General features: G+C 44.8%; 1 protein-coding gene across 5 annotated transcripts in view; it reads left to right on the top strand.

Moving 5' to 3' along the window:
- Positions 1 to 27213, top strand: part of LOC121866198 (coactosin-like protein) — a 116501-nt gene that overhangs the window by 70821 nt on the left and 18467 nt on the right. For all 5 annotated transcript variants that reach the window (XM_042365808.1, XM_042365830.1, XM_042365838.1 and 2 more), the window contains exons 2-3: positions 4980 to 5062; positions 16994 to 17111. In XM_042365808.1, the coding sequence (XP_042221742.1) occupies positions 4980 to 5062; positions 16994 to 17111 (201 nt within the window). The remainder of the gene's footprint in view (positions 1 to 4979; positions 5063 to 16993; positions 17112 to 27213) is intronic.

Genomic DNA, 27213 nt, shown 5'->3' with positions numbered 1-27213 from the left:
CACCCACCCACACCCACTCCACCCACTCCACACCCACCACCCACCCACACACCCACTCCACACCCACCCACCACACCCACCTAATACCTACACCTACCCACCTACACCCACCTACCTACACCTAACCTACCTACACCCACCCACCACCTACCCAATACCCCACCTACCTCACCCACCCACTCCACACCCACCTACCCACCCACCCACCTCACCCACACCCACCCACCCACCTAATCTATCACACCCACCACCCACCATCCACACCTACCATCCACACCCACTCCACCCATTCACACCCACCCACCCACCCACCCACACCCACCTACCCACACCCACCCACCCACCCACCCACCCACCCACCATTCACCCACCCACCCACCATACACCCACCCACCCATCCACACCCACCCACCTACCCACCCACACCTACCTACCCACCTACCCACCCACCACCCACCCATACTCCACCTACCCACCCACCCACCTGTCCATCAACCCAACCACCTACCCACCCATCTACACCCACCCAACCTATCTACACCCACCCACCCACCTACCCACCTACCCACCTATCTACACCCACCTATCTACACCCACCTACCCATCCACCACCTACATACCCACCCATCTATCACCTACCTACCTATCATAACCCATCTTCTATCTACACCTAACCACCCACCTATCTACATCCACCTATTCACACCTACCACCTACCTATCTACACCTACCACCCACCTATCTACACCCATCTTTCTATCTACACCCATCTACACCCACCCACCTATCTACACCCACCCACCCACACCACACCCTACCCACCATCCACACCCACCCACCCACCCACCCACCCATTCACACCACCCACCCATCCACACCCACCCACCCACCCACACCCACCCACCCATCCACACCTACCCACCCACCTCCACACCCACCACTCCACCATCTACACCCACCCATCTACACCTACCCACCCACCCATCTACACCCACCCACCTACCCATCCACACCCACCATTCACCCACCCACCCACCCATTCACACCCACCTACCCACTACCCACACCCACCTACCCACCTACCTATCTACACCCCACCTACTCCAATCTACCTACCCACCCATCTACACACCCACCCACCTACCCACCCATTCACACCCACCCACCCACCATCTACACCCACCCACCCACCCAAATCATCTAATCCACCCACCCACCCATCCACACCCACCCATCCACCCACCCACCAACCACACCCACCCACCCACCCACCCATCCACACCCACCCACCCACCCACCCAACCCACCACACCCACCCACCCACACCCACCCACCCACCCACACCCACCCACCCACCATTCACACCCACCCACCCACCCACTCCACACCCACCCACCCACCCATCCCACCCACCCACCCACCCATCCACACCCACCCACCCACCCCACCACACCCACCCACCCACCCATCTACACCCACCCACCCACCCATCCACACCCACCCACCCACCCATTCACACCCACCCCACCCACCCATCCACCCACCAAACCCACCTATCCATCTACCCACCCACAACCACACCCACCCATTCCCACCCACCCACCCATCTACACCCACCTACCCATTCCACCTTACCCACCCATCTACACCCACCCACCCATCACACCTACCCACCCATCCACACCACCCACCCACCTACCATTCCACCCACCTACCCACCCATCTACACCACCCACCCACCCATCCACACCCACCCACCCATCCACACCCACCTACCTACCCATCCACACCAACCACCCACCACACTACCCCACCCATCTACACCCACCCCCACCCATCTACACCCACCCCCACCCATCCACACCCACCTCCCTCCACCCATATCCACACCCACCCACCCACCATTCACACCCACCATCCACACCCACCCACCTACCCACCCATCCACACCCACCCACCCACCCACCATCTAACACCCCACCACCCACCCATCCACACCCACCCACCTACCCACCTATCTAAACCTACCCACCCATCCACCCATTCACCCACCCACCCACCCACCCATCCAACCCACCTAATCTACTCCACCCATCCACACCCACCCACCCACCCACCATCCACACCCACCCACCCACCTACCCATCCACACCCACCCACCCACCCACCAATCCACCCACCCACCCACCCACCTATCCATCCACCCACCCACCCACCCACCATCCACACCCACCCACCCACCCACCCATTCACACCCACCCATTCACACCCACCCACCCACCCACCCATCCACACCCCACCCACCCATCCACCCACCATTCACACCTACCCACCCACCCACCCACCCATTCACCCACCCACCCACCCACCACACCCACCATCCACACCCACCCACCCACCATCACCACCCCACACCACCCACCACTTCCACACCCACCCACCCACCCATTCAACACCCACCCACCTACCTACCCATCTCCACCCACCTACCTATCACACTCCACCCACCCATCTACACCCACCCACCCATTCACACCCACCCACCCATCTACACCCACCCACCCATCACACCCACCACCCTCTTCACCACCCACCCACCATCCACACCCACCTGCCCACCCATCCACACCCACCCACCCCACCCATCCACACCCCACCATCTACACCCACCCACCCACCCACACTCCACCCAACCACCCACCCAACCATCCAACAACCCACCCACCCACCCAACCCATCTACACCCACCACCACCACCATCAAACCCACCCACCCTACCCACCACCATCCACACCCACCCACCCACCCACCCATCTACACCCACCCACCACCCACCCACCCATCTCACACCCACCCACCCACCACACCATCTACACCCACCTACCCACCTATCCACCCACCCACCTAACCATCCACCCCACCCATCCACCCACCCAACCCAATCCACCCACCCACCCACCCAATCTATTCATCCCCACCCACCCATCTACCCACCCATCCACACCCACCCACCCAATCACCACCCATTCACCCACCACCCACCCACCCATCACCCACCCATTCACACCCACCCACCCACACCCACCCACCCACTCCACAAACCCCCCACCCACCCATTCAACCCACCCACCCACCCATCATCCACCCACCCACCATCTACACCCACCCACCTTCTATCCACCCACCCACCCATCTACCCACTCCACCTAATCCACCCTACCCACCCACCATCCACACCCACCCACCCACCCATCCACACCCACCCACCCACCCATCTACACCCACCCACCCACCCATCCACACCTACCCACCCACCACCCACCCACCCATTCACACCCACCCATCCACACCTACCTACCCATCCACACCCACCCACCATCTACACCTACCCACCCATCATACCTACCCACCCACCCATCATCCACACCCACCTACCCATCTACACCCACCCATCTACACCTACCTACCTATTCACACCTACCTACCCATCTACACCCACCTACCCACCCATTCACACCCACCCACCCACCCACACCCACCCACCTACCCACCCACCCACACCCCACCACACCCACCTACCCACACCCACCACCCACACCCACCCACCCACACCTACCCACCCATCCACACCCACCTACCCACCTATCTACACCACCCACCATAACCACACTCCACACCTACCTACTCACTATCCATACCTACCTCTCCACCCACACCCACTACCCACACCCACCTCTCCACACCCACCTACCTACTCATCCACACTCACTACCTATATCTCACCTATCCACCTACCTACACCCACCTACCTACACTACACCTACCTACCCATCCACCCACCCACCTACCTATCCACCCACCTACACCCACCACCACTCACTACCACCTACCCACACCTACCTACCTACCCACCACACACCTACCCACACCTCACCCACCCATCCACACCCACCCACCCACCTCCATCACACACCTACCTACCCACCCATCCACACCCACCCACCTACCCTACCCACCTATCTACACCTCACCCACACCCACCTACTCCATCCACACCACCCACCTACCCACCCACCTACCCACCCACCCACACCCACCCACCCATTCACACCATCTTTCATCTACACCCACCACCTACCCACATTCACACCTACCTACCCATCTACACCTATCTTCTATCTACACCTACCCACCTACCTATTCCACACCAATCTACCCATCCACACCCATCTTTCATCTACACCTACCTACCTATCTACACCTACCTACCTACCACTCCACCTACCCACACCTATCTTTCTATCTACACCTACTCATCTACCCACATCTACCTGCCTACCTACCTACACCTACCCATCTACACCTACCTACCCATCTACACCTACCTGTTCATGGTAAAATGGCCTGACAGGGTAAAGTACCGGTCACAGTAAAATAGCCTGACAGGTTGGTTTCGGCTATTTTGCCGATCCATTGTTTATGATCTGAAGTGCGAAAACGAACTCCACCTGCGGTGTATTATACAGTATAACCTACTTATTTTTGTCACTTGTCAGCTTACTAGCTGGTCAGTTCTGTTAGGCACTGTTGGCAAGACAGTAAAGTCGCGTACAAACGTTCTATCTTCATGGTGAAATTGATTCACGGGAACTGTCGTCTGGTGCAGTGTGCTGTTTTATCTGCTTCACTTTGGGAGAGCGAACGATTGAACCCCCCCACTACATAATAATTGTTTCAAATTATAAACTTCTTGTGTATTCTAATTGACGTTCCATTGGAAATTTAAATTATCTTTACATTCTAGGTATAAAAATATTTACACAAAATATGGTCTTTAGATTACAAAAGAAATACCTGTATATCAAAACGTGAATTTGAGGTTAAATTAGGCTATGTTGAATTTAAGGGTGACCCGGTAGTCGAGTCAGTCAAGCTGCTGGCTTATGCTTGTTTTATTCTGACCTGTCATTGTGTTGCAGGTGATGGCCATGACCCAGGTAGACCGTGACGGGATGAGGGACGCTTACTGCGACGTTCGTGACGATAAGTCCGAATGTAACTGGTGAGTATAATTATTTATATCGTGACTCACCCCACCTTCCCATCTTACTCGCATCTCTGTGGGGCCAGTTGTAGTTGTTGTGGTGATAGTTGTAGCTGGTAATGGTCGTAGTTAGTTGTAGCTTGGAACAATGATAATAGTAGCTGGGAATTGAGGTGATAGTTGCAGCCGGGGTGGTGGTGGTAGTTGTAGCTGGGGTGGTGATAGATGTAACTGGTGGTGGTAGTTACAGCTGGGCTGGTGGTGCTAGTTGTAGCTGGGGGTGGTGGTGCTAGTTGTAGCTGAAGGTGATGGTGGTAGCTGGGGATGGTTATGGTTAGATTAGGTTATGTTAGTTGTAGCTGGGCTGGTGATGGTAGTTGTACTGTAGTTGATGGTCTGGTGGTTGTTAGTGATAGTTGTATCTGCTGGTGGTGGTAGTTGTAGCTGGTGGTTAGATTGTTAGTGGTAGTTGTAGCCAGCTGGTGGTGGTGATTGTTGTAGCCAGCTGGTGATGATAGTTGTAGCCAGCTGGTGGTGGTGTGATAGTTGTAGCCAGCTGGTGATGATAGTTGTAGCCAGCTGATGGTGGTGATAGTTGTAGCCAGCTGGTGGTGGTGGTGATAGTTGTAGCCAGCTGGTGGTGGTGATAGTTGTAGCCAGCTGGTGGTGGTGGTGATAGTTGTAGCAGCTGGTGGTGGTGATAGTTGTAGCCAGCTGGTGGTGGTGGTGATAGTTGCAGCCAGCTGGTGGTGGTGGTGATATTAGCCACCTTGTGGTGGTGGTGATAGTTGTAGCCACCTTGTTGTGGTGGTGATAGTTGTAGCCAGCTGGTGGTGGATAGTTGTAGCCAGCTGGTGGTGGTGATAGTTGTAGCCAGCTGGTGGTGGTGATAGTAGTAGCCAGCTGGTGGTGGTGATAGTTGTAGCCAGCTGGTGGTGGTGATAGTTGTAGCCAGCTGGTGGTGGTGGTGGTGATAGTTGTAGCCAGCTGGTGGTGGTGGTGGTGATAGTTGTAGCCAGCTGGTGGTGATAGTTGTAGCCAGCTGGTGGTGGTGGTGATAGTTGTAGCCAGCTGGTGGTGTGATAGTTGTAGCCAGCTGGTGGTGGTGGTGATAGTAGCCAGCTGGTGGTGATAGCTGAGCCAGCTGGTGGTTGGTGATAGCTGAGCCAGCTGGTGGTGGTGGTGATAGTTGTAGCCAGCTGGTGGTGGTGGTGATAGTTGCAGCCAGCTGGTGGTGGTGGTGATAGTTGCAGCCAGCTGGTGGTGGTGGTGATAGTTGCAGCCAGCTGGTGGTGGTGGTGATAGTTGCAGCCAGCTGGTGGTGGTGGTGATAGTTGCAGCCAGCTGGTGGTGGTGGTGATGATAGTTGCAGCCAGCTGGTGGTGGTGGTGATAGTTGCAGCCAGCTGGTGGTGGTGGTGATAGTTGCAGCCAGCTGGTGGTGGTAGATAGTTGCAGCCAGCTGGTGGTGGTGATGATAGTTGCAGCCAGCTGGTGGTGGTGATGATAGTTGCAGCCAGCTGGTGGTGGTGGTGATAGTTGCAGCCAGCTGGTGGTGGTGATAGTTGCAGCCAGCTGGTGGTGGTGGTGATAGTTGCAGCCAGCTGGTGGTGGTGGTGGTGATGATAGTTGCAGCCAGCTGGTGGTGGTGGTGATAGTTGCAGCCAGCTGGTGGTGGTGGTGATAGCTGCAGCCAGCTGGTGGTGGTGGTGATGATAGTTGCAGCCAGCTGGTGGTGGTGGTGATAGGTTCAGCCAGCTGGTGGTGGTGGTGATAGTTGCAGCCAGCTGGTGGTGGTGGTGATAGTTGCAGCCAGCTGGTGGTGGTGGTGATAGTTGTAGCCAGCTGGTGGTGGTGATAGTTGCAGCCAGCTGGTGGTGGTGGTGATAGTTGCAGCCAGCTGGTGGTGGTGGTGATAGCTGCAGCCAGCTGTGGTGGTGGTGATAGTTGCAGCCAGCTGGTGGTGGTGGTGATAGTTGCAGCCAGCTGGTGGTGGTGGTGATAGTTGCAGCCAGCTGGTGGTGGTGGTGATAGTTGTAGCCAGCTGGTGGTGGTGGTGATAGTTGTAGCCAGCTGGTGGTGGTGGTGGTGATAGGTAGCCAGCTGGTGGTGGTGGTGGTGATAGTTGCAGCCAGCTGGTGGTGGTGGTGATAGTTGCAGCCAGCTGGTGGTGGTGGTGATAGTTGCAGCCAGCTGGTGGTGGTGGTGATAGTTGCAGCCACTGGTGGTGGTGGTGATAGTTGTAGCCAGCTGGTGGTGGTGATAGTTGCAGCCAGCTGGTGGTGGTGGTGATAGTTGTAGCCAGCTGGTGGTGGTGGTGATATTGTAGCCAGCTGGTGGTGGTGGTGATAGTTGTAGCCAGCTGGTGGTGGTGGTGATAGTTGTAGCCAGCTGGTGGTGGTGGTGGTGATAGTTGTAGCCAGCTGGTGGTGGTGGTGGTGATAGTTGTAGCCAGCTGGTGGTGGTGGTGATAGTTGTAGCCAGCTGGTGGTGGTGTGATAGTTGTAGCCAGCTGGTGGTGGTGATAGTTGTAGCCAGCTGGTGGTGGGTATAACATTCAGTGCATTATAATGTATACTGTTTTTTGTTTACCTACTGGTAATGGAGAGTCATCTCATAACTAAGTACAGTATACTGTACTACTTTTTGGGTAGTAGTGACACCATTAGTAGAAGTTGCAGTAGATGTTGTTGTTATAACTATAAATAATACTGAAGACCTTTTGTAATGGTTATAATAAAACCTCGTGTTGTGTTAGGTGTTGTTGTTTTGATATGAAAAGCTGAAATTTAAACTGGGAGGGTACGGAATTTGGAGAAACGTAATAGTGTGGATCAGAGAACTTTTCCATGACCACAAGCAGTGTGTGGTGATTTATGGCAAGAAATCATGTGTCCCCTTGGCAATCGGGTTACCACAGGGCAATGTACTGGATCCGTTATTTATTTGTTTCATAAATTATTTGCCAGATGTTATACAGTCCTCCATAGAAGTGCTTACAGGCGATGCTAAGTTATTCAGGGAAATTAAGAACCAAACAGATTGTGACGCATTACAGAAAGATCTCTGTTGGCTTCAGGAGTAGGGAAAGGAATGGCTCTTTTCAGTGTTATGCATTGCAAAGGGTGCACCTAGGTTATACCAATAGTAAGAAGGTGTAACACATGTCCCAGCAGGATGAAGAAACATCATTAACAGAGACAAAATGTGAAATGGACATTGGTGTGCATGTTGACAAACTGATGTTACTGGATCATTATGAGAAGGTAAATCAGGCAACTAAGCTTCTAGGCCTTAAAAGAAGGGTGTTCACATACCTAGAAGGCAGGGGTGGATCCATGAATATCAAAAGGGGGGTGGGGGTCCAAGAAGTTGTGGTAGGTGGACCATGGCGAGCACAGTGAGCCCCCACCGAGGTGGGTGTTTTTTGGGGGGAGGGGGGTGCTCTACCCCCCGTCCCCCCTCCGAAAATTTTTGAAATCTGACCAATGTGATCATCATTTTGAGGCCATGTGCATTTGATATTAGGAGTTAATCTGAGGTCAGTAGTAATTACATTTTACAATACTGCATTAAGAAAAAGTATTGAGATTTTCTGATGAAAAGAGGGGGTTCCAACTCCAGGACTTCACCACCACCCTTGGAACCATCCCTCATATCTCTCATTAAGGGTGAAGTGCTTCCCTGTTTGAAGTCTGATCCCTGAGATATGCTAGAGATGGTCAGGTAATGGAAAATGTCCAAAGGAGGGCCACCAGACTTGTGTCTGTGCTTTTGGCACCTCAGGTACCCAGAGAAATTAGAATGCCTGCAGTTGCCTAGCTTATTCAATAGATGGGCAGAAGACATTGCTCAGTCGAGTATTCATACCTGGAACTGGCGGATGCCTGCCTTAGTAGAGATCGGAAGAAACCACAAGCTTGGGAAAATGTTAGGACAAACTTTTTTGGAGTTTGAGTTTAGTGAACTCTCACAATCTGCCAGAGAATGTTGTAATGGCACCTAATTCAAGACCAGACTTGACCAACAATGGTGCGGTTTCATATTCATTCTGGAGCCAGTATATGCCCAATACTTTTCAACAGTGTGTAGCAGACATGACCGACCACCCAAGCGACTTACAAGCCGCCGATCAGTGGCAAAGAGGAACAATTAAAGTAAAGGAGGTAGTTGAGAATCTGAAATGTTCTTGGTGCTTCCCTCTCCTCCTCTCATGAACTTTACCAAATGTAGGAAAGATTCGCATCCATGTAATTATTTTGGAACGTGTTGAAAAACCATTACATTTGGATTGTTTAGTTTTAATGAACCTAAGAAAAGATTCAAACCCTAACCTAACTGACTTAAAATACTTTTGGTGTTATTTTATTTTCAATGGCATTTTTAGAGAATTACTTTCCTGTGACTTTTTTCTGTTAACTGCCTTACCACATGTGTATCCTTCCAGACTTCAAATACATAACTTAATAATGCTATAGAGGACAACGAAATTAGATAACCAGTAAAGTACTGGATAAAACTGTACTGATATAAAAATACTGACAAAACTTAATTTAAAGTAACCATTGTATAGTACCAAAACAAATAAGGAGACTTCTTGCCAGTCTGTCATGACTACTAAGGCAGTGGAACAGAACCATTTATACACAAACTATTGTTATAAATTGTGTATCCTAAACAAGATTAAAATGGTGATTATACAGTACAGTGGATAAGGCTTGAGGGTGTGGACCACATGAGGCAGGCCACCAAATGCTTATTCACCCTGCAATGGTATACATGACATGCCAGGGGTACACTTCCCAGAGTCCGATTCACAAACGGGTACATCTCCCAGAGGTGAACTGACCAAAGTTCTTTCAGTAATATTTCTTGTAATAAATTGGTAAAATGAATATAATTAGGTGACTTGTAATAAAGCACAAACATCTGGATAAATATACTGTACTGTATATTTCACCAATCTCTAGGTGAAATATAAATAGGGAGCATAATAACCTGAGGTTCAATGGGTTACATTCATAGCCGGTCTCTACACACACATATCACCGACCAAAAAATTCCTACACGATTAAACACTCGCCACATCCTAAAGAATAAACCTGGTCATCATCACATGTCCCCTTCAAGGCTAAGGGGACTCGTGGAGTGGAGACGCTACTGACTCCCACACAGCCTCTGGGGAGTCCCGCTCATGCTGCTTAACAATCTCGAGCTTTACCTCGGAGACACAGTTGTCTTGGATACCTTGGCCTTCCCAGACATTTTCAAAGTTACACTGCTCACTTTAGTCACAAAAACAGCAAAAGGATTTGTTACAAAAACGGCTAATGATGATAAACAATGGTAGTGGCCGACACTGCTCACATTTTCAAGAGAACAGTGATGCACCTTACAATCTCGAAAACATTTATATCAATTCAGTTGCCATAACACAGTTCAATCTGAATGTTTGTGCTGCTCTCTCACTATACAAGACAAAAAAACAAAATGCAAGTACAATGCATGATGCTGGCCAATAATCGTGGAGCCATGCGTTGGCGGGTTTTATGATCGACAAAGAACCAGGCATGGCTGTTGTACGCAGGTTGGCCATGTGGCGGCACTGGGTGGACTGACAAGTGAAGGTAGAGATGCATGGTACATAAGGTTAAATATTGTTTCCTTATAAAGTGTCACTGACTTTACTTGCAAAAATATAACTTCCATTGCTGGAATCCTTGCAAGATGACAATTAATTGAGTGTAAACAATCCATTGTTTGCACTAGAAAAATAAATCCAACCAATGGATATTGATGGGTATTGTTAAAACAAGCTGTTTTGATTGTACTATAAAGGAAGATGGTGATAATTTATAACCATCGTTAAAGTGAAATATCGTATCTCGGGGTTATCTGTACCTTATTTATCTAGGCTACCCACTTTATGCTGAGGGAAGGTCATTGGCCTGTGTAGGATCCCTCCATTGTTCTTAATTATCTTGTCAAGGACTCTTGAAGCCCAGTACTGTTCTAGTTTCCACAGCTTAGGCTGGTAGATCGACCACCCTCTGTGTGAAGAAATATTTTCTTTTCATCCTACATGATAACTTGGCATGCTTAAATTAGTGTCATTTTGTGTTGGTGGTGCGTGACACTACAAAAAAATTACCTGGGTTCATGTTTCCCATTCCTTTCTTCAAGATTTTGAACATTTTCAAGATTTTCCCTATTGCCTTGTCATACATCAAACACATACAGTACTGTACATGTATTGAGCATTGAAGTTACATTAACTACACATGTAGATACCTTTGCTTTGAACCAATTAAGAGGTGAAAGATCTTGTACCTTAATTCTGTTTCCTTGGTGATGCAAAGTGAATGTTGATTTTAATTCGGCCAGATAGACGAATATTTGCACCTCGAGTTCAAAGGAAAATCCACTGTACGAACCTTCATGATTCCAGACCTAGGCTGGATACTCAACCATTTGTTTATTAACATTTTTTCCCAGATAATGAAAAACAATGTTGAAAGTGTTTTATCAAGTTGTGCTAAGCATGTAAAATACAGTATTGTATTGAGGTAATAGTTTCCATTCAGAGTTAAATTTAGTTAAAGTGAATCTATAGTCTGAGGCCTAGGGTCAGTTTGTAGCAACACAGCTGATTGGCTGACAGATGGATATGGGAAAAGTCCCTACTGTACAGTGCTTTACTATTTACTTTCGCGTACTTTTGTCCTCTTCGCCACTGAACGGTTCATTAGCCGCTTGGGTGTTCAGTCACGTCGGTTATGCACTGTTGGCAAGTACTGGGCACATACTGGCTCCTGAATGTATCTGCACCTGTGCCAGTGCCTCACACTTGGTGCCTTCACAACAATCTGGTAGATTGTTCCTCGTGTTTATAATTCTCACTCCGAAAAAGTTTGCCCTCGCATATTTCTGGACTTGTGGCTTCATCAACCTTGAGCTGTGACTCCTTGTGGGATGGACATCTTTCAGCTCCAGGTATGAGACACTCACTGAGTAGTGCCCTCTGAGATGCTTATAAACTTCAATTAGGTCACCCCTTGCATGTCTATAGTACAAGCTTGGCAGTTGCAGGCATTCTAATCTCTGGGTAACTTGAGGTGCCATAGTGCAAGCACCAGTCTGGTGGCCCTCATTTGGACATTTCAATCAATTGAAAGTCTCGAGTATATCTTGGTCCAGATGGGGTGACAGTACTCCAGATGACTTTCTTATAAAACATACAAGTTTAGCCGATTGATTCACTTCACAATGGCCCGAGAACTTTGGTTCGTTGTCAACACCCAAGTCCTTTTCACATTCGGTCTCGAAGCTTTTTAGTCATCCTGTTGGGACATGTGATACACCTCCTTACTGTTGGTACGACCTAGGTGCATCCTCTTATAGTTGATGATAATGAATCTTAACAGCCATTTCTTCGACCATTCTTGAAGCTCTCGGGTCTTTCTGTAACTCTTCAGTTTGTTTGGTTTTTAATTTCAATGAATAACTTGGCATTGTACACAAACATTTGTATGGAGGAGCGTATAGCTTCTGGCATGTCATTTATGAAAAAAAACAAATGACAATGGGCTCAGTACACTTGCTCTGTGGTACCCTGCTTGTCACGGGTAACCATGACAATTTTGTGCCATTAATGACCACACAATGCTTGCGCCCTTGAAGAAAGTCTCTGATCCACGCTAGGAAACTAACCCGAATTCCATATGCTTCCAGTTTAATTCCTGGCTTTTTATGGGAGTATGCTGTTGAAACCCTTGGCAAAATCCAGATATATTTTGTTGATTTTACCACCATGCTCCAGGATCTGGGTCCAAACATCCAGGACCTTGAGTAATTGTGTCAAGCAGGAGTGTCCCAGCAGAAAACATGTTGGCAGTCCTTCACAAGGTTTTTTTGTAGATGTTCTATCATGTCATCTCTTATAATGAATGCTCTCTAGTACTTTGCACACTATGCTGGTCAGGCTCACTGGTCTAAAATTGAATGTAGGACTCGCATAAACCATTTTCCAGTCTCTGGGAACCTTTTGCTCCTCCAGGCATTTACAGAACAGGATCCTGAGGTTGGCAAGCTCATTGCACAACTCTTAGCACTCTAGGATGCACCATGTCTGGGCCGGAACTCTTATGAACCTTAAGCTTTGACAATTTATTTCTTATACCCTCTTCTGAGAACACACTGGTCAGTGCTATCAAACCATCTTTCCTCAAATGCAGGAAGATTGTTCACATGCTCTCTTGTGAACATGTGAGGAAAGATTTGTTTAATGCCTCTGCCTTTTCCTGATCCTGATTTGCATAACTACCACCATCATCAAGCCTCAGATTGATACACCTACAGTAAACCCTCTATAACTCGGCATGCCTCTGTGTCAGCTACCATATCTGTATCGCCTACTATGATGATTCAGTCTTCACCTGCAATGCTGGTAAGCGTTACTTTTTATTTTTAGTAATTACATGTACTGTACACATATATGGGCCTAATTTTTTATTTATTTTTATTTTTGTAGGAGGGGGGGTGCCTCTTAAGTCGGAATTTGGGATAACTCGGCAAGGCCAGAGCCCCATGTGTCTCGAGTCATTGCGGGTTTACTGTTTACACGCATTTTTAATTTCAATTTTGCATAAAGGTAGAAAGCCTTTGGGTTTGACTTTACCTTGCTTGCAATCTGCCTTTGGAACTTCTTTTCATCCTTTCTGCACTCTGACTTTGCTGGTTCCTGAACCTGGCATACATCCTTCTGTCTTGCTCGCATCTTGAATTTTAGAATTTTTTCTTAATTTTGTTAGCTCCCGCATGGTTCATGTGTAGCAGTCTCCTTGTATTCCTGGAGCCAATGGGTTTGGTCTGGGGTATACATTTACAGTATCTCACAAACAGTTCACTTTACTGGTTGTGATATTCAGCATAGTGTGTTTTCTTGTATCTCAGTGAGTCAGGCCAGTGAAAACCCCACATCCTGTCTTAATAGCCCTTGTAATAATTGAACCTTGGCCTGCTTTTGTCATGAACCATGTAATAGTTAAATCAGGACTTCATGTGGTGACTGGTGGGGCAACAGAGACTAGATATTCCATTTTGGCAACCATACCCTCCTCATTAGTTATGAAAAGGTCCAGCAGTTTGGGTGTTTGTTCCACTTGGTAGTGAATCAGATCTTTAACAGTTGGAATAGAATTGTCTCTTGGTTTCTACAAAATATGTAGTAGGATTATTAAGATCAATTTGCTGATGACACTTAAATAGGGCGTGTACGTAATTAATTCTGACTAGGACTCTGCAAAACTACAGGAAGATCTAAACAAATTTTTCGAATGGTCTGAAAAATGGTAGATGAAATTCAATGTGAACAAATGTAAAGTACTCAGTATAGGAGATGTAAACAAGAAAACCAGATACCAGATGAACAACGATGTTATTGAGAAATCCGACTGAGAAGGATTTAGGAGTAATGATAAGTAAGAATCTTAAGCCAATTAAACAATGTGTATTTGCTCGAAACAAGGCTAATAAAGTACTTGGGTTCATACAAAGGCGTGTTAGTTACAAGACTAGCGAGGTCATCCTAAAACTGTATCTTGCGCTTGTGACACCTCACTTGGATTACGCGATTCGGTTCTGGTTACCTTACTACAGAATGGATATAGAATCCCTAGAAAGCATTCATAGGAGGATGACAAAACTAATCCAGGGCATTAGGAACCTTGAGTACAGAGACAGGTTAAAGCATCTTAATCTGCACTCCCTCGAGAGACGTAGAGCGAGGGGCGATATGATAGAGGTGTATAAATGGAAGTTGGGGCTGAACAAAGGGGACATTACAAAGGTACTCAAACTATCCAACCAGGAGCGAACTCGTAACAATGGTTTTAATTAGACAAATTTAGATTTAGGCGCAAAATAGGTAAACATTGGTTTGGAAATAGAGTAGTGGACAAGAGGAACAAGTTTCCAAATATCATCATTAACTCGAATATGCTGGATAGCTTCAAGCATAGGTTGAATGAATATATGAACAATAGGGGTTGGGTGTAAATTGGACTGCCCAGTATGGGCCAATAGGCCTGCTGCAGTTTCCTCCATTCATATGTAATGTGGGAGAACATACAGCAAGGTCTCATATTTCGCGTTTTTTTTTAATTTTTCAAATACTAGCTCATGTAACCAAGTCTTATATTTGGCGTAAAATATCGTGAATTTTGCGAGATCCAGCCAGCTGAATGCTGGCCAACGTCACATTCCTCATACCAGTTAGTCAGTGTAGGTTGACAGTTTTTTGTGATGACTCCGTGTGTGGGGCTTTACAACCTACTGTAGTTATAGCATCACCAGACCAGTCACCACAGTGAACATTAGACAGCTGTAACTTAAACTCTTGCAATGCTGTAACACCAATGGGCTTCTCCCTTGAGACTGGTCCACTTTTTCATTTGGCAAGCATTATTTAGATATTTAACAATAGTAGTTACTCATTGGAATTTAATTAACAAAATTGAGGCTTTCATAAAAATTGGAAAAGAAACATTAGTGATAGTATGCAGTATTAAACATGACCAACAACAAATATCTATTAATAGCACGGTCATGATATACGGGACAGCCTATTGCTCTGGAGAGTGACACATTTGTTTCTTTTACAGATATCTCTTGCTGTTTTTCATCCAAAATTAAACATTGTGGTTTAATAAAACGTATCACGAATTGGGATAACTGGGGCACACGTGATCACTACCATAATATACAGTGAAGCGCTTGAGCTTATTCTCTCATATTTGGCACTTGGGGTGTGGTGAAAATGGGTACAGTACTCGCCTCGTTCTGAGAGTTTACAACCACAGCACCCCTGGTTCACCCAACTGTGAAGGGTACTTCCTTTACTGTTGGGGAAGTATGGAAGGCTTTGTACAGTATAGAGTGCCTTATCCACACTGCCCATAATGTATCTTCAGGTCTGTGGGACATGCTTTGGCTTGGACATTTTTCCTGTATCACATTTTCTAGGTAATATGCTATGTATACAGTACAGTACAGTATAATAAAACAAGCAATTTTGTTAGCCAGAGCCCAGGTTATTCAACAAGCTGTACTTGACCAACATGCCACTCCAATAAGATCAGCATTATTATTTATGATAAATGGGCATAAGGATAAAGGTTGCTTGCTTTAGTGTTCAGCTGACCAGTTCCAGTACAGTAGCTGTACTTGTATTGGAAATTATTTTAGTTTATGGCAAGAAAATAGTGACTGGTAACAGGGATGGGAGCTCTACCACCGAGTGTATGAAGAGAGGTCCCCGGAATCGAATATGCATATTGGCATGTGTTCCCATGTAGTTGAGAATTCTAACATTTACCAATTTTAATTTGTGGCAAGGGTGTCCTTTGGATTGCTGGTTTGTTTCCAGAGCAACTGTCTATGCTGCCTCCTTAGGTACTGAAGGCTTAGCACCCATTGTGCATTATCTACACAGCTCCTAGTAATCCATCAATGCCCATGGGACCTAATTTTAATTTTCACCATTTAGGGATAACTGAGAGAAGATTCAGCACACTTAGGTACCTAGTGACAGCTCTAGGATCCTGCTTCCTCTATCAAGGAATAAATATTAAAATTTAATTGATTCGGCACACATTCATCCAATGATTTGATTTATTGCCTTTACATGTTAAAGTAACATGATTCCCCCTTGTTTATTTCTAGACAATTAAAACCTTGTATAAATTTTCTTTCTGAAGACTGTGATGTACCGAGTACTTGTTTTAGTTGAAGAAAGAGTTTAGCTTTGAATTGTATAGGGTACAGCAGGCCTGGTATTCATTAATGTGTAATGAGTGGCTGGCTTTGCTTTATGCTGATAACTGTTGAATTGATAAGTACCCCTTGTATAAAAATAATTTTCTAAATCTTAACCATGGTCTTTGTCATTTAGGGCCGTGTTCAAGTATGATGGGAGCCAGGTTATGTTGGCGGCCAAAGGAGAAACGTTCGATGACTTTAAGTCTCAGTTTGAAGATGATGAGCGAGCTTTCGCGTACATTCGTCTGCAGGTATGTTATTGTATTTTGTTATCCTTTAATTTTGATATTCAGTTGTTATTAATCTAGATGTTGTCTGATTAGTGTAAGAAAATTGAAGGACTGTTTCAGTCCCTGGATGATTCTCCTCAACTTCTCCCTCAAATGAATCATTTGTCTTTCAGTGATTGATGAGTAGTGAACATACCATTAAAATGTTTCAATTGGGTCTAATCCCAAATACAAGACTATCACATGGTTTTGAGTTTTAAAAAGCTTACAGTGAAAATAATCTGAATTTTAAAATGTCATTGTTTGAATAATTTTTTCTTCAAAATAAGCTGCACACACCTGCAATACAATGAATCACAACAGCCACTCAAAAACAAATTCTTAAGAAAACAGTGGTAGGCAGTCCAAGTTATGAATGCCCATCTCGTGAACACCTGTAGTACTTACGAACAGGATCCCAATACAGTATGTTAATCATAAAAATCTGTAATGAGTTTAATTTTTTTTACATTAATACTTTATATTGTTTAACATCACTTTATTTACAGTACAGTATAGTACAAGTACACCACCGATTTTCTGGCACCCTTGGTTCCAAAGCCTTGCCGGATTATCTGTTTTGCCAGACCAACCAAGGTCAGGTGATAATAATTCAACAATACACCTCTGACCCACTAATTATACACCTCCCATGTCTCTAAAGCACCATAGACTGCTAGAAACTTTAATTAAACCAATATCATATGTGACATAATATTTTAGGTTATAATTGATAAATGTTTCAGATGATGTTGATATTTGTGTGGAGTAAGTTTTTTTTTTTTTTATAAAAACTAATAAATTTTGACAATTGTTTTCTCTACATATTATTCAAGTCTATGTAAATAAACACGTAATTTATATCTCTCACGATATTATAGTCTACCCTATGTCGTATGAGATCAAACACCTTCAGTAATCAAGGCTTTATTCAACTCATAAATCCGTATACAGTACAGTACATCTGCAACAGAATAAAAAAAAACCCAATTAGAACAAGAGAATATTTAGAGTAAAGGGAAACAAACATAATTTATTCCAGAATGACACCCTAGTAAAACTTTTCTCTAATAGAGCTAAAGAATAATAATTATATTACTCCAATGTGGCTTAGAAATAAATAAAATATAATATAAAACTATAAAATAAAAAACTGGAAATCCATGGGTGTGGGAAGTGAACACAAAGCTGTAACTGCATCTTGACTCTCCAGTCGGTAGTCACCCAGCTCCTCCCCCAGGTATGATGTTAAAGCATAAGGACACACACACACACACACACACACTAATACTACTACTTTTTTTTTCTCTCTCCAACATGGTCTCCAGCCTCCCCCAATACCCACACCTTTGCTGCCATTTTATTACCTTAATATTAAATATCCTAATACATAAGTAGCTATCCTAGTTGTGTTGAGTTAGTTGAGCTGCAGATCTATGCGGCATTCAGTGACTACTACAGTACTTACTACTTTACTGTCACTCGGAATGGAGTATGACGATCATCTAGCTATGATACAGTGATAAGAGTTATTAAGTTTGTCAACTAGGTTGGTGAGTTTTAAGGTAACTAATGAGGCCATCACGGGACCCGCAGGGTTATCCACATTCGTTGCACATGTGGAGGTCTGCATCTAGAGCCGGAGGTGGTGGTGGCGGCAGCGTCTTTCGGGCATTGACGCTTGACTGCCTCGGTTTGCAGTCGGGCTAACCCGAAGTGAAGTGTGATGCTCCTCCAAGCATTACGATGTGGAGTAATTGACTCCCAGCTGGGGGTGTCGATTTGGAACAATTGCAGGTTTATCTTAAGACTATCCTTATACCTTTTCAGTTGTATGCTGGCATTACGTTTTCTATTCGTTTGGTGACTGTAAAGTAGCTGCTTTGGCAGTCTACTGTCATCCATGTGGGTAACATGGCCAGTCCAACGTAGTTGCTCATGGATAATGGTAGCCTTCATGCTCTTACAGTTGGTGTCAGCGAGAATAATGGCATTTGTTCTCTTGTCTTCCCAGCAAACTCGTAGGATGGAGCGTAGACTACGTTGGTGAAAGTTCTCAAGTGCCTTGAGGTGCCTCCTGTATGTGACCCATGTCTCACTGCCATATAGCAGGGTGGGAAGGACCACTGCTCGACATAAGAGCAACTTTGTAGATAATTCCAGCTCTGTACAGCTGAAGACACAGTTTTTGGAGTCTGCCAAAGACTTAAGATGCACATCTGATCCGATGCTGAATCTCCTCAATGTCTGCGGTGGTGGACAGGTGGGAGCCGAGATACCGAAAGTGGGTAACTTTAGAGAAGGTAGTACCGTTAAGTTGGATGGATGATGGTGTGTCTGAACCAGGGGCAGGTTGAAAGAGAATCCGAGTCTTACTTAAATTCACCTTGAGACCGAAGTGTGCATACACATCTGCGTAGGTGTTCAGGATCTCCTGTAGGCCATGTTCAGTGTGAGCAACAAGGGTGTGGTCGTCTGCATACTGAAGTTCAGTAATGGAAGCTACCAACACCTTGGCTCTTGCCTGGAGTCGTCTTATGTTAAAAAGACCCCCCTTCACTTGGTACTGGATGTCCACCCTGCCGGCTAAATTGGCACTGGCATGAGCAAGGAAAGCATCCAAGAAAATGGAAAAGAGAGTTGGTGCCAGTGCACATCCTTGTTTTACCCCTGTTCGGATGGGGAAGAACTCGGACTGGGTGCCCTTGTGCAGGACACTGCCGTTCATATCATCGTGGAGTTGCCTCACAATGGCGATGAATTTTGGTGGGCAGCCAAACCGGCTGAGGGTCCACTAGAGGGCATCCCTGTTGACCGAGTTGAAGGCCTTGGTTAGGTCGATGAAAGCCATGTACAGGTCATGACGCTGTTCTCTGCACGTTTCCCGTATCTGGCGGGCAGCAAAGATCATGTCGGTGGTGCCATTTGATGGTCTAAAACCACATTGAGAATTTTTTGGTATTTCTCATTCTTTAATTTTAAGCCAGTCATTCTTTAGACTGCGAAGTTCCCGCTGGGCAGCCGCTTTCTTCTTGCGGAAGGTATCCGCTTTGGTCCGAGACTGAGGGTTGTTTTGCTAGTCGGTAAAAGCAGCACTTTTATCATCGATGAGTACTTTGATTGCTGGGTCATTTTCATCAAACCAGTCCTGGTGTGTTCTTTTGATCTGGCCGAGGGTCTCTCTGCAGGTTTTTGTCATAACAGTGTTGAGAGTATTCCATTCGACACTGGGATTTGCATTGTTTGCTGTTGTTTTGTTTATAAGCCCATGTTCGAGCTGCTCTTTGAAAGCATGTGCTACCGCTGGATCCTCCAGACACTTTGTATTAAAACTTCTTCTGTAGGCTTGCTGCCTTCACCATTTTGGGCCATGTGAAGTGAGAGCTTGCCTCTGACTAGTCGATGATCAGTGTCACAGTGGTCTGAGCCACGCATGGTATGGGTGATGAGGACATCTCGGTGATCTCTCTGACAATGATGTAGTCAATGAGATGCCAGTGTTTGGATTGTGGGTGTTGCCACGAACCCTTGAATTTGTCGTCCTGCCGAAACAAGGTATTGGTGATAGTGAGGTTGTGTGCAGCACACTTGCTGAGGGGGAGTAGGCTGTTGGGATAACACTTCCCGAGTCCATTTCTCCCTATGGTTCCCTGCCGAATGTTGGCATCTCTGCCCACTCTGGCATTGAAGTTGCCAAGGAGCACAACCTTGTCTTCTCTGGGGATAAAGGTTAGCACTCTGTAGAGGTCGGCATAAAAGGCCTCCTTGATGTCATCCTCTGCATCCAGTGTTGAGGCGTATGCACTGATGAAAAAAGCATGACGTGAGTGATTTGGTGGGACTCAGAATGTCATGAGGTGCTCGTTGATCCCAATAGCCATTTCAGTTAGCCTGTATAGGATGCATTGGCGGATGACAAAGCCAACCCCATAAATCGGTTTCTCTCCGCAGCAGGCTTACCCTTCCAGATGAATGTACAGTATATACAGACCCCCGTTCTGTGAGTTGGCCCTCATCTGGGAGCCGGGACTTGCTAATGTCTGCTATGTCGATGTTATACCTAGCCAGCTCTTGCCACAAGGGCAGTTCTTCTTTCAGGACGCTCATTTGTGCCAGTATCCAGAAGGGTCCTGACATTTCATGCAGTGACCATAAGAGGTTTGTTTTTGTTTGGATCTGTGATTTTGATTGTGTTTTCGACTGCATTAGGATGATCTTACTGGGAACGGTTGCCCATTAAGGTTGGTTTTTTAGGCAGGCTATGTTTAGGGCACCTTTTCTAGCCCCCCACCCCTCCCCATGTGGGGTGAGCAGAGTGGCTCCTTGAAAGGGCTGCACAGTCACACAGACAGGACCGGATTGCTCTGCTGCCTAGATCCCAGTGCAAACGACCTTCTTATCTATGCCCTCCCTGTGCAGAGTTGTGACTAGAGACTCCCGGCAATCATCTCTACCTGTCCCCGTCGCCACGCGTCCATTGCCATAGTACTTTGGGGGGTATAGAGGTTTTGACGATGAGAGGTATGAGGAGCTGGTTGATGGCTGCACGTGAGTTGATTTATGTGGTGAGGCAGGAGCGCAGGCTGCAACCACACATCTTGGCTCTCCCTTTTCCTGATCCAGTGGTGCAACGATTGGGGAGAGGGAGAGTTGCAATGGACTGCCGATTGCCCAGTTTGTTGGGTTTTGCCTTCGTAGCCTGTCGATCAGGCATTGCCTTTGTCTGCCAGTGTAGTCATTGGGTTTCCATGGTGGTCGCCTCTTCCGTCTATACTGCCGTTGGGGTCTTGCTGGAGCTCTGTAAGCATGTCTGCCTGATGCGGGGCTCCACCGCAGATTTTTCGTTCAGGGTTTACTCCTGTAGCCTTATAGCTCTCAAGGTTAATCCGCAAGGCAGTGGGGCAATGGCTGGGAGGCGCCAGAAAGTGTCAACATGCCAGAGGGTCTATGCGCCGTCCCTCTAGGGTCCACTGCTACTCCGAGATCCCCTTGCTGGTCCAACCTAGGCACACACACACACACATGTCTGGGAGTCAGCTGGTGACTGCCCAGCTGATCAGTCACATTACCCAGAGGATGGTTTAAGCGTGGAAGGAGCTATTTTTGCACACAATTCAACAAAAATGGGCTCTAGATCTCCCAAATTACTGAAAATTTTGAATTAACCAAATTCAGAATATTTTTACATTATTAGAAAATCTCTGAATTTTTGCGTTCAATTATTTATTTTTCTGTTCAGTTTTTGCACCTTGCCTTGGCCACTACACAAATTCTCTTTATAATTACTGTGCAAACAAAAATATTTTCTTAATATGCATTCAGTAATAATAAAGTAAAAAATAGTAAAAAATAAATAACACCGAGAGGAGGAGAGGGGTGAGGTCATGTAAGAAGGCACTTGTATAGCGCACACATTAACTGTACAGTAAAGCCTCGAATAACGATGGTAATGTGTCCTCCAATACTACAGTGTAAGGTGAATCGGCGTATCGTGAATCATTAATTACCATTAAACTAAAGCAATGTTAATGAGATGTGTTCCCTAGTGTGACCTTTTCATAACTTTTGTGTCTTTTTTACCCCCCTTTCCCCCCAAAACAATCAAATTAATAAAAAATGCAAACTATATTCTTTAGATAATGTTTATGAATGCACCTTATACAATATAAATCAATCGTAATGTCACACAAGAGTAGATGGGAAGCCATTGGCCATTGTTGTCAAATGTTTACACCCATAATGTCAGTTATCCATCTAAAACTTAAGAAACTATGACCCTGGTTGTTGCTGCAGTAAAATTAATGGAAAAAAATTTGTTTTAATTAATGTTATGTAATGTACAGTAGAAGTAACCACTGATATTAAAGAAAAAAAACGTGAGACTGATAGTGGATCGCCAACGTATACTTGTGCACTCGAGGAAACCGCATCATTTATATTAATAATATGTGCAAGAGATTCATTACTGTTAATTACTGAATATGCATTTGATTGAATTAATGTTTATATATGTGAAATGAACAATGCAATTCATTAATAATACGTAGAATTTTAAAACACACGAGGAGATGAGACGGCATTGTTTTTGTTAATGTTTACAACACCAGTGACGATGGTTCTACATAAGAAACTGAAGAAAATAAGACCCTGGTTGTAGCTGTAGTAAAATTAATGTAAAAAATTAATTTGTATGTTTTAAGTAATGTTATTTAATGTTAAGTTATGGAACAATAGAAGTAGCTAACCATTAATGGTAAAAAAAAGAAAGAAATGGATTGGTAACGCCAACGTATGTAAATGCGTATATGTGAAAACATTGTAATTTCTCTACATAAGAATATGAAATCAACACTCATTCCTATTCATATAGGTTTTAAATAATATTTACTAAAGTAAAACCAAAATTCTACTCGCCATTGGTGGTTAAGTCTAAAACGTAAGGACAGCCAATGAATGTTGAGCGAGTTTTTACTCAGATGAAGTCATCAGGTTCAACTCTGGCGGAAACTGTAGGTTCAACTCTGGTTGAAGCTGTAGCTTTCCATAAAGATGTCATAGCTGTTGCTGAAACTGTTACTGAACCTGAAGTTGTTGCTGAATTTGATGGTGTAGCTGAAATTGATGGTTTAGGCCTTCAAATAATAAAGCTGTCGAAAGAACTTTTCACAGCTGCTTTCTTTTCTCATTATACATCTTTGTAGAGGTTATATGCATTTTTCACATCCCTGTTAATTTTAATGCTTTGTTCTGTTAATGGTGTCAGTTGTCACAGGACTTTCAGACCGAGAGGAAGGGCTTATGGAAACTCGTCGTGTAAAAATGACACATACAGTATTACACTATTTACATTTACAGAGCAAGTTTTTCATGTCCAAATATCTCCAATTACTTCACTCACAACTCGGCGGCAATCTTGTACCCCACGTCGGCGTGTGTATACCAGGCCTGGAGTTCCTGGCTCTCAGTGCTGTCCGGTTCAGTCGGTGGCTCACGCTGCTCTGTCGTGACCACCACCATACTGTATGGCTCGGTTGCCAACTAATCCAAATACATTACATTAAAGTTTTACACCTTATACCCTATAAAACAGAATACAGTAAAGCCTCCGATAACAGCGGTTCGACCAACAACTTTTCATAATTAAAACCCTAGTTAATTTCGGACCCAATTCAATTTACGTCCTTATTTCATTCGTATTTACGACCAAAATATAATAAAAATAAATTAAAATTACTTTTTCATATACAGGCAGTCCCCGACTTACGACGGGGTTTGGGACCCAAATCCAGGTCGTAAGACGAATTGGTCGTAAGTCGAAAATGCGAAAATAATACATAGAAAATCTAAAATGGGTGTCTCTTTTTCTTCTCGGCACCACAAAACTCACTTTTAAGCTTGCCAGTCATTTTAAAGGGAATTACAAACAAAAATTTTGCCGGCACACAGCGCAATCACTAACGCCGGGACTCGAAAATACGTAAATTGAAAAATTTTTGGTACGACTGGGGCTGTCGTATGTCCGGGTGGTCGTAACTCGAGTAGGTTCATAAGTCAAGGAGCTCCTGTAAATAATAGCTAAATCCCGATATGTATTACAGTGGTCCCTCGGTTAACGAGCACAATCCGTTCTAGAAGGTTGCTCGTTAACCGAAACCATTGTTTCAATGGGTTTTTGGGTAATTGGTTCCAGCTCACCGAAAATTGCCTAAATTCAACAAAAAAGGTAGAAAAGTACACTTACTTTGAGGTGTGTATGTAGAAGGCTCCTGGATAATGATGATGGGAATTAGAATGGGAGTGGAGAAGGGAGAAGAGAAGGCATTGGGGTGGAAGAGAAGTCACCCCATGGTGCCATTTCACCCATGAAATTTTAGTTCTCTTGGTGCAATTCAAGATTATTTTCTTTAAATCAACACTGCACTGCATTATATATTGTCAACATGTAAAATAAATTTCAAAATGACCAATAATTTGCTTGCAAAAACAGAAAAAAGGCATTTAGTTGAAGAGAGTCTCAAGCAAGATGTTACCTCCACTGAAAAGACACAAAGACTGATGCCTGTATGGTGTGTTGAGAGGCTGGATGGCACGCATAAAACTAGTTTCATTACCTTCAATTATGTTCAATAATTGTTAAAATGAGTAAAAAATTTAATATTAAACTTTTAAAATTATTGAATAGTATAAACTTCTTGATATTTGCTAAAATGGTAAGGAATTTAAGCCCTAGAACCGATTACTCTATTGGCGGACTAATACTACAGCTGGTGGACCGCCAAATGCAAGCGAAATCATGTTCAGGTTGGCTCGTAAGAAACTTGTTAATCGAGGGATTGCTTGTTAACCGAAGTTAAGAATTTTATGGAAGGCAACTCGTTAACCGAGGGACCACTGTATAAAAAACAAAAACAAAAATTCTGCAAAAAGAATTAAGAGCTCTTTGTGCAAAGAAGTTGCCTGGCTAATGAGTGGTAAACAACAGTCAGAGCTTGGTGGGCCTTTTTGTTTTCACGCATCTGGAACGTGGAGAAAAACTTTCTCAAGTTTCTTACAGCAACCCTATTCAACGAGAGCACGTGATGGTAGTGTTGGTTTAAAAGCTAATGGAAAGTGTCTAATCTTAGCCAAGAAACTAGATGTGTTAAAACGATATGAAAAAGGTGAGAGGTCTGTGGATATTATATGGAGCAAGCAATGAGCATATTTTCTGAAGTGGATCCATTAACAGAACAAAGCATTAAATTTTAAATAAATGCAAATGACATCTACATAAGGATGTATAATTAGAAAAGAAAGCAGCTGTGCAAGGTTCTTTCGACAGCTTTATTATTCAAAGGCCTAAACCATCAACTTCAGCTACACCATCACATTCAGCATCATAAACAGCTTCAACTTCAGGTTCAGTAACAGCTTAATGGAAAGCTACAGCTTCAGCCAGAGTTGAACCTGATGACTTCGTCATCTGAGTAAAAACTCGCACAATACAGTAGAAGTCCAAAAATCCGGACTGCTTGGGGATTGGGTCGGTCCGGATTTTCGGATTTTCCGTATTCTCAGGCAGTACTTTTAAAATTCAAATTTAAGGAGGAATAAAGAAGAGATGAACAGGTACATTTTAATGGTTTATTCATTAGCAAATATAACATGCTTCATTTATCAAAACGAGCAGTTTTAATGAAAAAGCGGTGAATAGAATTTTATTCTTTGCCTTTTTATATCATAAATTGTAGACTTTCCAATGTCGTATGTTTTCATTAGAACAGTATTGCTCACACCACGTTCTAGTTTCTTAATTATTTCAAGCTTGTCACTCAATTTCAGAGTGTTCTTCTTTCTCTTCACACAACGAAGTTTATCTACTTTAGGAGCCATTATTATGGGCTTGTACAGTACTCTGTAAATGGAAAGAGTAGGACTCAAAATATTGTTATATTACAATGGTATTCTATTCATACTGTGCTTGATATAATGCATTCACGGAAATGTAATATTTTTGCTGAAATGACGTACGTATTACAGTGGAAAGTGGGATAAAATCGTGACGAAAACAATGACTTTCACTTTCTTTCGTTCAAAAGATGTTACCGTAATTGCTTTTCGAATGGTTTAGTTAAAAAACTGTTGTATTACAATAATATTCCCTCCTAATTGACTTGAATAAATGCTTGAATGGAAATATACAATATTTTTGTTGAAACTACCCGCGTTTCAGTGTAAAGTGTCGTAATAATAAATGGTAATCAATTTGCCTTCGGCACTCGTGTTTCAGGCATGGCGAGCCTCAGTTTATAGGATGTAGAGCGTTTTTACTGAAGGTTTTGTGGTTCCATTACCCTCAAAAACGTGGGTCGAACTATAAACGAGGAATATCATAAATTAACTATTTCTTGGTCAAAAAATCAGGGTCGACCAATAAACGAGGGGGGGTTATAGACCAGTATATAGTGGTCCCTCAGTTAACGAGCACAATCAGTTCCAGCAGGTTGCTCGTTAACCGAAAATCTCGTTAAACGAAACCATTGTTTCAATGGGTTTTTGGGTAATTGGTTCCAGCTCATAGAAAATTGCCTAAATTCAACAAAAA

The sequence above is a fragment of the Homarus americanus genome, unplaced genomic scaffold (genome assembly GCF_018991925.1).
Source record: "Homarus americanus isolate GMGI-L3 unplaced genomic scaffold, GMGI_Hamer_2.0 scaffold32583, whole genome shotgun sequence".
NCBI lineage: Eukaryota > Metazoa > Arthropoda > Malacostraca > Decapoda > Nephropidae > Homarus > Homarus americanus.
This window is presented reverse-complemented; position numbering and strand designations above follow the sequence as displayed.